Source organism: Ambystoma mexicanum, chromosome 1p (assembly GCF_040938575.1).
Source record: "Ambystoma mexicanum isolate Mex_15411 chromosome 1p, UKY_AmexF1_1, whole genome shotgun sequence".
NCBI classification, from domain to species: Eukaryota; Metazoa; Chordata; class Amphibia; order Caudata; family Ambystomatidae; genus Ambystoma; species Ambystoma mexicanum.
Genome location: NC_090921.1, coordinates 1,222,101,092 through 1,222,115,140, shown reverse-complemented (window position 1 = coordinate 1,222,115,140; position 14,049 = coordinate 1,222,101,092). Strand labels below are relative to the sequence as shown.

Here is a 14,049-nt window from a genome sequence, read left to right as displayed (position 1 = left end):
AGGCTGGTGGAGGAGGCATCCCTGCCACAGTCGGGAGTCGGACGTCCAGCAGGGGTGGCCACATCAACAACTGCACCCCAGCCGGCGGAGGATGTGCAGGCAGCAGGAGGCAGTGCACGGGCAGAGGCACAGCAGCAGCAGCAACGTGGTGGGAGCCATGAAGGCTCGGGGCCTTCGACATCGGAGGGGCAGGCATCGGCCGGAGGGCAGGAGGACCCAGGACAGAGAGTGTCTTCCGTGTGGCAGCGGTTGGGCCACGCCATAGATGCGGAGCGGCAGCGGGCGGAAGAGGCACGGCTCACAATGGTCAGGGCGGAGAACTCCATGCGGAGGTCCCTGAGGCTGGCCGAGTGCCTCGAGGCAATCCGCAGGGGTTTGGAGGTGGAGACGTCGGCGGCCCTGCGGACCCTCGGGCCATGGAGGAGGACCACCTCCAGGACATTGAGGAGGAGTTCGGTGATGCCCTGGCCCGGAACATCCACTTGTGAGCCGTGAAACTAGCCCGCTGCCCTTGTACATAGTTTCTAGGTAGTGTTAGGTTTCATTTTTGTTTTTATTTTATTTGGACCTTTCGGACATTGGCCACATTTTTGTATATAGTTTATTTTATTAGTTAGTGTAGTTAGATAGGTTTCCTTTATTTTGTTGGGATAATGGACCCTGGATTGTTCCCATGTACATAGTTGACAGTTGGATTGTATTTTTTTTTCTATTTTTGACCATGGAAATATGGCTTTCTTTTTTATTTCCCATTGGATTTTGTTTTGTGGACATTGACTTTGGACATTACTTTGGATTTTTATTTTTGGTTTTGCTTTTATTGACGGACATGCTTCTTTTCATTTTTGTACATTCACGTTTCTGTTTCTTCATTTTTTATTCTATTGATGTTTACTTTAATACATATTATTTTTGGTGAACTTCAATGTGTGGTATCTCATTGGTTTCATGCATTTCATGATATGTGTTTTGAGATTCACTGACACCCATTGGGTGTATGTGAGGGAAATGTGTTTGTTTCGGAACTTGCAATTGGTGTTCTGTGATGTAATTGCAAATTATGAGTGGGTGGATGCAATACTCGGGTGGGTGTTTTGCATTTGGAGGCTGACCATAGGGATCAGGGATCTAGATTGTGATGACATGTTGGCTGGGGAACATGAGTTGCACATGAGTGGGGGCCTGCTGGCAGGTGCCCCACAGTGCTTGGGGGCGGGGGTGGTGGGTAGCATGAGTTGGACATGGGTGGGCGCCTGCTGGCAGGTGCCCCACAGTGCTGGGGGGTGGGGGTGCAGGGGTACATGAGTTGGACATGAGTGGGGGCCTGCTGGCAGGTGCCCCACAGTGCTGGGGGGTGGGGGTGGTGGGGAACATGAGTTGGACATGGGTGGGGGCCTGCTGGCAGGTGCCCCACAGTGCTGGGGGGTGGGGGTGGTGGGAGACATGGGTGGGGGCCTGGTGGAGGCTGCCTCTGGTGGCTGGGAGACATGGGTGGGGGCCTGGTGGAGTCTGCCCCTGGTGGCTGGGGGATGGGGGTGGTGGGAGACATGGGTGGGGGCCTGGTGGAGTCTGCCCCTGGTAGCTGGGGGATAGGGGTGGTGGGGAACATGAGTTGGACATGGGTGGGGGCCTGCTGGCAGGTGCCCCACAGTGCTGGGGGGTGGGGGTGGTGGGGAACATGAGTTGGACATGGGTGGGGGCCTGCTGGCAGGTGCCCCACAGTGCTGGGGGGTGGGGGTGGTGGGAGACATGGGTGGGGGCCTGTTGGAGCCTGCCCCTGGTGGCTGGGGGGTGGGGGTGGTGGGAGACATGGGTGGGGGCCTGGTGGAGGCTGCCCCTGGTGGCTGGGGGGTGGGGGTGGTGGGAGACATGGGTGGGGGCCTGGTGGTGGGTGCCCCTGCACTGCTGGGGGGTGGGGGTGGTGGGAGACATGGGTGGGGGCCTGGTGGAGGCTGCCCGTGGTGGCTGGGGGGTGGGGGTGGTGGGAGACATGGGTGGGGGCCTGGTGGTGGGTGCCCCTGCACTGCTGGGGGTGGGGGTGGTAGGAGACATGGGTGGGGGCCTGGTGGAGGCTGCCCCTGGTGGCTGGGGGGTGGGGGTGGTGGGAGACATGGGTGGGGGCCTGGTGGTGGGTGCCCCTGCACTGCTGGGGGGTGTGGGAGTGGGAGACATGGGTGGGGGCCTGGTGGAGGCTGCCCCTGGTGGCTGGGGGGTGGGGGTGGTGGGAGACATGCGTGGGGGCCTGGTGGAGGCTGCCCCTGGTGGCTGGGGGGGTGGGAGACATGGGTGGGGGCCTGGTGGAGGCTGTCCCTGGTGGCTGGGGGGTGGGGGTGTTGGGAGACATGGGTGGGGGCCTGGTGGAGGCTGCCCCTGGTGGCTGGGGGATGGGGGTGGTGGGAGACATGGGTGGGGGCCTGGTGGAGGCTGCCCCTGGTGGCTGGGGGATGGGGGTGGTGGGAGACATGGGTGGGGGCCTGGTGGAGGCTGCCCCTGGTGGCTGGGGGATGGGGGTGGTGGGGAACATGAGTTGGACATGGGTGGGGGCCTGCTGGCAGGTGCCCCACAGTGCTGGGGGGTGGGGGTGGTGGGGAATATGAGTTGGACATGGGTGGGGGCCGGCTGGCAGGTGCCCCACAGTGCTGGGGGGTGGGGGTGCAGGGGTACATGAGTTGGACATGAGTGGGGGCCTGCTGGCAGGTGCCCCACAGTGCTGGGGGGTGGGGGTGGTGGGGAACATGAGTTGGACATGGGTGGGGGCCTGCTGGCAGGTGCCCCACATTGCTGGGGGGTGGGGTGGTGGGAGACATGGGTGGGGGCCTGGTGGTGGGTGCCCCTGCACTGCTGCGGGGGTGGGGGTGGTGGGAGACATGGGTGGGGGCCTGGTGGAGGCTGCCCCTGGTGGCTGGGGGGTGGGGGTGGTGGGAGACATGGGTGGGGGCCTGGTGGTGGGTGCCCCTGCACTGCTGGGGGGTGGCGGTCGTGTGAGACATGGGTGGGGGCCTGGTGAAGGCTGCCCCTGGTGGCTGGGGGGTGGGGGTGGTGGGAGACATGGGTGGGGGCCTGGTGGTGGGTGCCCCTGCACTGCTGGGGGGTGGGGGGTGGGAGACATGGGTGGGGGCCTGGTGGAGGCTGCCCCTGGTGGCTGGGGGGTGGGGGTGGTGGGAGACATGGGTGGGGGCCTGGTGGAGGCTGCCTCTGGTGGCTGGGGGGTGGTGGGGTGGGAGACATGGGTGGGGGCCTGGTGGAGGCTGCCCCTGGTGGCTGGGGGGTGGGGGTGGTGGGAGACATGGTGGGGGCCTGGTGGAGGCTGCCCCTGGTGGCTGGGGGTTGGGGGTGGTGGGAGACATGGGTGGGGGCCTGGTGGATGCTGCCTCTGGTGGCTGGGGGATGGGGGTGGTGGGGAACATGTGTTGGACATGGGTGGGGGCCTGCTGGCAGGTGCCCCACAGTGCTGGGTGGTGGGGAACATGAGTTGGACATGGGTAGGGGCCTGCTGGCAGGTGCCCCACAGTGCTGGGGGGTGGGGGTGGTGGGGAACATGAGTTGGACATGGGTGGGGGCCTGCTGGCAGGTGCCCCACAGTGCTGGGGGGTGGGGGTGGTGTGAGACATGGGTGGGGGCCTGGTGGAGCCTGCCCCTGGTGGCTGGGGGGTGGGGGTGGTGTGAGACATGGGTGGGGGCCTGGTGGAGGCTGCCCCTGGTGGCTGGGGGGTGGGTGTGGTGGGAGACATGGGTGGGGGCCTGGTGGAGGGCGCCACTGCACTGCTGGGGGGTGGTGGGAGACATGGGTGGGGGCCTGTGGAGGCTGCCCCTGGGGGTGCAGGGGGACATGCGTTGGTGGGTAGTAGTGCAAGTTGACATGTGGGTTGGCTGGGGGGCATGGCCATGGTGGATGGGGTGCCTGCAGGACATGTGCAGGGTAGGCCCCTGTGGTGTGAGCCACCTGCAGGGGCCATGGAGGGTGTAGAGGGAACACCTGGGAGGGCCCACACGTGCAATTCACGTGTGGTGCTCCCCGCGCACCCCTGTAATACACGTACCCTGATGGAATCACGTGTCGAACTTCCCCCGCACCCTGAAATACACGTACCCTGATGGAATCGCGTGTGGAACTTCCCGCGCACCCCTGGAATACACGTACCATGGGAAAAACAGGCGTGTAACTTCCTCTGCACCCTGAAATACACGCACCCTGCTGATATCGCGTGTGGAACTTCACGCGCACCCCTGAAAAACATGTACCCTGCTGAAATTGCGTGTGTAACTTCCCCTGCACGCTGAAATACAGGTACCCTGATGGAATCGCGTTTGGAACTTCACGCGCACCCCTGGAATACACGTACCCTGCTGATTTCGCATGTGTAACTTCCCCTGCACCCTGAAATACACGTACCCTGATGGAATCGCGTTTGGAACTTCACGCGCACCCCTGGAATACACGTACCCTGCTGATTTTGCATGTGAAACTTCCCCCGCACCCTGAAATACACGTACCTGATGGAATCGCCTTTGGAACTTCCCGCGCACCCCTGAGATACGCGTACCCTGCTCGCACGGGCCCAATCGCGTGTGGAAATTCCTGCGCACCCCTGAAATACACGTACCCTGCTGGAATCGCGTGTGTAACTTCCCCTGCACCCTGAAATAGGCGTACCCTGCTGATATCGCGTGTGGAACTTCACGCGCACCCCTGAAATACACGTACCCTGCGGAAATCGCGTGTGTAACTTCCCCTGCACCCTGAAATACACGTACCCTGCTGATATCGCGTGTGGAACTTCACGCGCACCCCGAAATACACGTACCCTGATGGAATCGCGTGTGGAACTTCCCGCGCACCCCTGAGATACGCGTACCCTGCTAGCACGGGCCCAATCGCGTGTGGAAATTCCCGCGCACCCCTGAAATACACGAACCATGATGAAATCGCGTGTGGAACTTCCCGGGCACCCCTGAAATACGCGTACCCTGCTCGCACGGGGCCAATCGCGTGAGGTACTTCCCGCGCACCCCAGTGATACACGTAGCCCGCTTGCTGTGCTGGTACAGGGTTAGCGCAACCCTTTGCATTGGATTGGGTATATTGATGGCTTTTCCCTGCGCGAGAGGCGTTCTTGGGGGCGTAACTGGCGCTGCTGCAGGGTCGCTGCGCCACTGTGCGCCACGGCTGGTTTTGGTGGCTGGAATCCATGAATACACTGTGCGCAGAAATGGATTTTAGCGCACGCAGCTGGCGCAGGGATTCGCACGCGCACACTGTGCGCCAGCCGCGTGCGCCACTTGTGCGCTGAATTCTATGAATTACCCCCTAAATGTTCAGCAATAATTAAAAGTTTTTCTTTTAGGAGTGTAATTTTAAGCTAAATTACAAGGATTGTAATGTCCACAGAGTTCTATTGTAGGGATTATGAATTTACAAAGGGATGTTGTACAATTAGAGAGAAAAAAAATGAAGAGTTATTTTAATAATCTTTTTGGATGCATTATCGTGATTTATGTGGACCCCAGCATGGTGACTGATCACCACCGTGGCTGGTGGTGCAATACATCCCTATATTTTAGGAAATGTAGACTGTAATGCACATTTGTATGTGTGTGTGTGTATGTATATTGTGGACAGTGAAGTAGGAGTTGTGTCTGTGGGCATGTGTCTAATGTGTAGTTGTGGGTGTGTGATGCTGGGGGGGCACACAGGATATGAGTATAGTAAGTGTGTGAGTGTAGCACAATTAGTAGTTGTAGTGTACATGTCATGTGAGGCGCAATTGTAGTGGAGTTGCATGCATATAATGGGTTTGGTTTCTACACTATTGGCCAGGTGTGGTTACCGCTTGTAGTTTGAAAACCTTCGGAGGAACCGATTTATTGAGGAGGTAGGACACTTTATTGTGAGTGCTCCAGGTAGTTAAACCTTTTGGTTTACGGTAGTGGCGTAGTTGCCAGGGCATGGGGCCCATGTTGTTGACACTGGTGCGTTTTCGGTTATCGCTCATTTGTTCCTCACAGTTGAGGTTAGTGTTTTGGGAGGGAAGTTCACACTCCTAAGAGGTTCTTCTCTGGTGGCAGCCGATGCTTTGTAGGGGGGTAGTGGAATTTTTAAGCTCTCCAGTGGATTTTGTCTATAAAAAATGTGTTTTCAGGATGGCACACAGATTTATTTTGGGTTAGTGTTTTTGAGTGTGGTGTTGTTGGGAGATTTCTGTACTAAACCGGTGTGAACCAACCAGTGTGCACCACACTAGTAGTTGTTTTAAGAAGTATTCTAACATTTCTGGAGAGTTTAGTAATGCACATATTTTATTTTTCATCTTTCATGTGCGTATTGACAATTTTTAGCAAATCTATGGTTTGCAATGCACCACGCATTTTTCAGTTTGCGTGTGGTTTGGGATTTTTGGGAATTTTCAACAGTTGCTATTTTCATCTGTTCAGCATTTGTGCAAAATGTTCCTGTTTTGCACAGTAGTGTCTGTGCATCTTTAGCGCACCACGTCTTTTGTGGTTGTGTTGTGTTTTTTGTGATCTTTGTATTGTTAGTGTCTGTCCTATCATTTTCTTATCAAATTTTTTGTGGAGAGAGGTGGTGTGTTGTTGTAAGTGGCGATTGGGTTTCCATGTGTTGTACTGATATTGGATGTAGGTAGGTGTTGCCTGTGTTGCAGTTGACAGTAGGGTCCTGTTTTTAGGGTGAGGTTGTGCCTGGACGTGGCAGGTTCAGGGTTTGGGATGTGGCAGGCCCTTACGGAAGGAGGAAGGTTTTTGTTTTGATGGTTTTGGATAGTTATTGGGGTTTTGCTCAGAGAGAGCATGTTGTGCTTGGGGGTGGCAGCCCCAAGGTTCTGGGGGGCAGACCAGGCCAAAATGAGGTTAGTTACTCGAGGGTCATTTCTTTATACACATTGGATAGTTTCTTTTGTTTTGTAAGGAGGGGGATGGTGTTTTATCCTAGTCTCAGGTTGATGTACATAGTATGAGAGCTGTGGGTCTGTGAGTGGAGCTTGGAATGTTTGGGTGAGGCATGGAAGGTGGTGAGTGAGAGGACTCCAAGACCTACGTTTGGGGACTAGCACCGAGAGAGCCAAGGATGAAGGCAGCATACTATTGATCTCCTGATCTCACCTTTCTTACTGAATCTGTAACCAATAAAGAAGCATTTACCTTTTACAATCCTGGCTCTGGAGTGGGTCCTGGTTACCCTGCTTGCTTCATTAACCACTCCTAAAATACTACACTCTTCATCTGCACATGTTTTACATGTTTTGTCTCGCGTGCTGCATGACATCTCTCCTCCACTCTTCCCGCGGTTTCGAAGGAGCGAATGCCGTATTGATATTGATATTGTTAGTTTATTTGTATAGCGCCTATACACACATGTTTCAAAGCGCTTCAAGGCAAGGGAGGGAGCAAGAGAAAATGCAATGACATTCTTAAAAGGCCTTGAGACATTAGGAATGTGAAATTAACTATCTTACTTGACTTGACGACATTTCAGATAGTGCAAGAGCTTTCACAATTATAAGGAGGGGAGGGAGGGGGAGTAAGGAGATGAGACAGACAAGTGACTATCGTACTAGGCCGGACAACATTTCTGGTAGTGCAGTGAAATGACAAAAGGTGAGGGGAGGGGGAGAGGGAGGAAGGAGAAGAACAAAACACACGACTATTGTACTAGGCCTGACGACATTTCTGGTAGTGCTGGAGATTGACAAAAGATGAGGGAGAGGGGGGCAGGTCGAGAGGAGCAAAACAAGTGACTATTGTATTAGGCCTGACGACATTTCTGGAAGTGCTGGAGAATGACAAAATGCGGCCGGGGCAGAAGGAACAAAACAAGCAACTATCCTACTAGGCCTGACGACCTTTCTGGTAGTGCTGTAGATTGACAAAAGGTGAGGGAGGGTAAGGGGAACATAACAAGCGACTATCATCCTAGGCCTGACTAGGCCTGACGACATGTCCGGTAGTGCAGGGGAATGACAAAAGGTGAGGGAGGAGGGAGTGGGGGAGTAACAAACAAGAGATTATCGTAATAGGCCTGACAACATTTCTAGTAGTGCTGGAGATTGACAAAAGGTGAGAGAGGGGTATGGGGGGAGGGAGAAAAACAAACAAGTGATTATCATACTAGGTCTGATGACAATTCTGATAGGGTAAGTGCATAGAATATAGTGAGGGGAGGGAGGAGAGAAGAGAGGGAATAGACAGGGAGAGGAAGAGAAGCCTGAGGAGCAGTGAGTGTGGTGAAAGAGGGGAAGACGCAACGCCGGCGAAATACAGTGTTATAGAGCACATGGGCAAGTGGAGAGAGCACATCATGTTGCAGAGGTCAGTACTGAACACATAATGTTGCAAGAGATCATCAAGTGCAAGCCAGGATTCAAGTTGTAAATGGGCACAATTAGTACGTGGCTTTTAGCACAAGCTCAGAATCAAGCCCACAGGCACATTTCTACAGTACAGGAAGTGTCACCAAGCTTGCAGATCCTCATATCACTTTCTGTAACGTAGAAATGTGGTGCTGACAATTTGAGTCTGCCATGTTGTGATCTTTTAGTGTAATATATTTTTAACATAGTCTTCCCATCCAAACTTCCTTTTTTAGGGAAAAGATAAAACTGAAAGGAATGCCACCTGCTTTCTACACTAAGACACATCCAGGATGCCATTCATTAACGCCTCTTTAGGCTGGTGAGAAAAGAGTGATCTGTCTTCAGAATATAGTACGTGCCAGACCCTTACAAGTGCGACAGTTGGCCAGGCTGCTGCAATTCTGCAATTCAAGGCTTTACAGGAGTGGCAGACTTGATTTATTGCTACCACTCTCGTATTACATCTGCATCAATTGCTTAAGGGGAAAGTGTCTCTCAGCTGAGACACGGATATTTTCCATTTTAGCATGTACCTCTACTCCCCCGGTTATAAAATCCATACAAACAATTCCTAGTTCAACCACAAGATGGCACTCTAGTCTAAAAAGAAAAGAAAATGTAGGAAAGGAGTTTGAAACATAATGGTTATTCTTTCTAAACGTACAGTTAAACATTCTTTGTTTAGAAGTTTGTTATATTTCTATATTATCGAAAGTGCTCCCCAGTATTTGCGGCTGGGTAATGTGCTTTGCCCACGGAAAACCAGGAGAGCAGCTTCCACACACACTTTACATGCAGGTATTGATTGGGTAGCTGCCACTACACGTCTCTGCCATTCCACCGTCGAACTCAGAATGGAGGAGAACAGATTTGGAGGGGGAGAATGTGGTAATTCTACATGGCATTTACAACGTCTCCAGATTCAGGCACTTGTCAGTTCATGCAAAGGTGAAGAATCTCACATAAAAAGGCACGACGACATTCTTCAATTCGTCAAAGTCTTGTATCTTTATAATCAAACAACACAAATTTCAGAATAAATCTTTGAAGTTCTCCTTTTTCATTTTTGACTTTACTGCAAACATGCTCTGCGTAGGTACATTTGGTTATTTAGATGCCGACGTAAACGTGCAAGAGCTGAAATTCTACTTCAATAAAGTGTTGACCAGTGTAAACATTGTGTGCATTAGGTTTGCTTTGCTTGCCTGATTAACATGAATTAAATTACATCCTGTTGCACGGCTAGAAACCTACCCAGATGTGCTACAGTGCTTGAATGTGACAAAGGTTTCCAAGGCAGACTGTGAGGAGGCGTATCCAACCGATGACATCACAGACGGCATGTGCTGCGCAGGAGTTATGGAGGGTGGCAAGGATTCATGTCAGGTGAGAGTGATACTGTGTACAAACCTGCGACAGTGTGAGCCAATAAAATGGCAGCCGTGTTCATAACAGGGACGAGTAAAATGATTTTTTTTTAAAACACCAGCATAACGTGTACTAGGTAATGCAAATCTTTATTGACTTCCCCTCAGTCCATCAGAATGTGCAGTCAATACCTACTGATATTGACTCCATTCTGCACATTCTGTTTCCAAAAGCAGATAGGTAACAAAAGTTCAATTTCCAGGCAAGACTTTGGCCCTCATTACGAGGTTGATGATAGGCCACCAGTGTTACCTACGGCCTATCGGCAACCTCATTTTACCGTTTCCACAGCCTGACATCCCAGTGCTTTTGTGATATCACAGGCGGCGGAGGTACGTTCAGGACCCATTCCTGTGGAGTCCCAGAGGAATCCATAGGAATGGGAACTCTGAAGCAGCGGCACCAGGGACGTCATTGAGAGGTCGCCAGAGGTCGCAACTGCAACCTCTGAGGTCTCCCTTGCGACCTCTGTGGTCTCCCTTGCGACTTCTATAAAAATCGAAAAAAAGGGAAAACATTTTTATTTTTTTTGTAATGCAACCTCCTGGGCTGTGGCCAGCACCATGTGGCTCTTTACTTCTGGAGTGGCTGGCTTTCCTGTTCAGGCCCCTTAAATAAAAAGAAGAAAAATAAGAACAGGAGTGCCACAAGTCTAACACTTTCAGCACTGACCCTAAATAAGAAAGAATAGGAATACCAAATAATGTTTTTACTGGAATTCTATACAATAATTGCTAGACTCATTAAAGGTTTATTTCAGGCACACTTCAGGGGGTGAATCACGGATTTAGTCTATTCTTAAACGCCTCAACTCTGCCTTTCATCCTTCTGAGGTCGATAAATGAGTACCAGCACAGGTTGGGTGATATTGGGTGTATATTTTTTCTATATAAAGCACTTGAGTGCTATATAATAACACATCATTATCATTTGGCCATGGACGTCTGCTTGCATTCACAGTAATTTGGTAATATGGGCCTATTACACTGATCTTAACAATACATATAACAATCCATTCTTGTATGAAATGTCCATCACATTATAGTGATATCATAACCATATTTTTCGTAGTGTACAATGCTATGTAATGCCACTTCCTGTTTTGTCAAGTGGTGAAAGGTTGTGTTCCATCGCTTCCCGCGATATCACTTCAGGGTGGGATCAAATGACATCACTTCCTGTGATGTCATCAGGGGGTCAAGGGTCGTGTGATGTCACTTCCGTTACCCATGGCATTTTGGTGAAATGATGTGCCTGACTGGCACTGTTAGTAACAGTGTTGGTGCTCCATGAAAAATCTGCCCGTAGGGGCCTGAACTCCCGGCAGGTCAGACCTGCCGGTAGTTCACAGTGTCTACCGGCAGACGCAAAGTGAGCTGGTCTGAAAAGGTGCCTGTATCAGGACCGGCTCACTTATAATGTTTCAAAAAGACATTTCCTCTCTGACAGGTTCTTTTTTTTGGCAACATGCCATTTAGCAAACAAAACTGAAAGATAAAATATTGGAAAATGATTTCAATTACTTCTAAAGAAAATGTCCAAACCATATAAAGCTCCACTTTCAAAGTATAAGAATCAATCAACGGTAAAATTGAAAATGTGCAATATTTTGAGTAAATCACTTTCATTTGTGATAATAGTGGTCTTGATTTTTCATTTAGGATGCCTTTGCACATTGAAATGGAATAGACATTGCCCAAATAGATCATATTGGAGAGTTAATCAATGTATGTACCATCAATGGCCCAGCTATATTGATTTGGTAGAGTTGGGTCTTAAATTGTGTTTAAAAGCAAATGTTTCAAAGATTCGTAGTTTATTCTGAAGCTCAAAAGGGGTTGTGTCAAAAAGTATGACATCATCTGCAAAGGCAATCCAATGTAGACAAATCATCCCCAGTTTAACTGGAAAAGTATTTGAGTCCAACAATTGTTCATCTAAATCACACAGGTACAAAGTGCCGCTAGGTTACACCCTTGTTTTAAACCCACATACTTCGGTATAGAGTCAGTCATAGCACCTTCCCGATGTATTCTAATTTGTACAAAGTATTAACATGTAACTATGAGATTAAATATATTATCGAGGAGGTTATAGCTAGCTTGATCATTTTATTCCATGGGAGATTCCGGATAACATTATCGAAGGCCGCAGACATAGCCAATGCAGCCATGTACACCATGTACACCGGATTAGATAATTGTTTCACAGTTTGTGCCAGCATATGAGGGATTACTGTGGCATTTAGTGCAGTGCTCATTCTTTTCTGAAATCCTATCTGACATTTGGAGTAGATATCATGTGAGGAGATACATTTTTCACTTCATGCAAAATAAGAATTGAAAATATCTTCGCATAGGCGTTAGTAAGAGCGATGGGTCTATAGTTATCGGGGGATGTGCGATCAACCTTTTCATAGATAGGTACAATCATTGATGATAACCAGATTTCAGGAATTGTCTGTGTCACAGATATAAGATCAAATTTTGCTTTCAGTGTAAAAGCCCACAAGCTTGGGTCAGATTTATACACACATGCTGGTATACCATCCGGACCAGCAGCTCTACAGGGATTTAATTTTGAAATTGCCCACTCTATGTCATGTAGGATCCAATCAAATGTTTGCATGGGTAACTTCAGTGGTTTTTGATATAAGATGCCACTGAAGTGTGGAGGAATTTGAAACTTCCTTACTATATCCTCTTTCCACACCTCAGCTGAGGATTTGTCAGTTTGATCAGAGACCATATGGAACTTGTGTTATGCTGTCATTTTTTGGTTTTCCGTGTTATGAATTTCAAACTTAATTAATTTCACTTTATTTGTATACGATTGTAAAATACATCTTTTGTTTGCTTTGTACTGTGCGAGGTGAATACCACAGTTCCTCAAGCTTCTTAGTTCTCTGTTTTTGCTACGTTTTAGCATCTTAAGTTCCAAAATGAATAGAATTTATGGTGAAGGGACACAGGTTATTGTTGGCGAGCCAGTTGTTTCAATTTATTAGAAGTAATATTGGTGACTATTTCATCGGCTATTCTCAAGTTACCCACTTTTTTCAACTCCTTGCAAAACCATATCAGTAATTTGATTGCACAAGCTAGAGTTCCATCGCAATGATATTGGTAAACGATCTATTTCGAGCAAACTTAAAGCTGAATTAACACTGTGCTTTGGCCAGGAAATATTTATATTTAACTGTATCAGTAGGTGATCACTAAGGTTAATATCTTGGACAAGCACTGGTTCAGTAGAATTACCAATTGTTCGGGAAACACAAAAAAAGTCAATTAATGAGCCAACTGAGCCACGCTTCCATTAATATTAAGGACTAGGATCTGCTATTGTAACAAACCCTACATCCCATTCTGAGAAGTAAGCAACCCATGTTCTCTCTCTTCACTTGGGCAAAGTCACACCACAATTCTGGGGCCTTGAAGAGACCACTTGACAATTTTCTAAACAACTTGAGTTGAAAACCCCACCAGCCCCCCAAACAAGTATATCATAGTTTACATTCTGTGTCAAGGCATGTTCCAAAATGATGTCCAATTGATTAAAGATATCCTCCTGAGAGATTTTGAGAGGATTCCAAAAAAGACAGACTAACAAATTATACTTTTTCTCAATTTCTGCTGTACAAAGCTCCACAGCTAACAGATGGTCTGAACAAATTATGAGTCTAGATTCAGAATTCAATGCATTGTCAATGGCAATCGCAAGACCGCCAGAAGGTCGCCCACCTGTCGCTATAGAAGCCAATGAAAAATAAGTTGTGTATCGCTCCAAGTGCAGTTGGTCTACCTTCATAGTTTCTTGAAGTAGTATAACATTGGGCAACTTCCTGGGTAGAAGCGAGGCAAACCATGTTATCAAGTTATTGAATCTGCATGGATTCCAGGAATAGATAGTGAATTTATCGCACTGCTTGTGCTATGCCAAGTTTACTGCTAATTTGGGTACGAAAATAGATTTAATGAGTTCAAACCACAACCAACCTTTAATGGTGCATGCTAATGAAAGAAATTGAGAAATATTATCCTTGGTTGCAGCTTGTTCACTAATACCCGCCGTGGTTTGCCTTTCCTCTATACCCTTTTGAACATCATGATACAACACAAACTTGTTAGCTTCCGATTCCGTTTTAAAGAGTTGTAAAGATAGCCCTAAGTCGATAAAGTCGGATCTACGGGTCCAAATAAGCCTTAGTATGATTACAGAGTTAACCTGGCAAATCATCCTATTATTGTTA

At 49.3% G+C, this 14,049-nt stretch overlaps 1 protein-coding gene across 1 annotated transcript in view; it reads left to right on the top strand.

The window, feature by feature from the left end:
* The window catches only part of LOC138537220 (trypsin-like), a 154,501-nt gene that overhangs the window by 94,134 nt on the left and 46,318 nt on the right, over positions 1 to 14,049 (top strand). Inside the window, exon 6 of the mRNA XM_069641441.1 lies at positions 9,616 to 9,755. Coding sequence (XP_069497542.1) covers positions 9,616 to 9,755 — 140 coding nt within the window. The remainder of the gene's footprint in view (positions 1 to 9,615; positions 9,756 to 14,049) is intronic.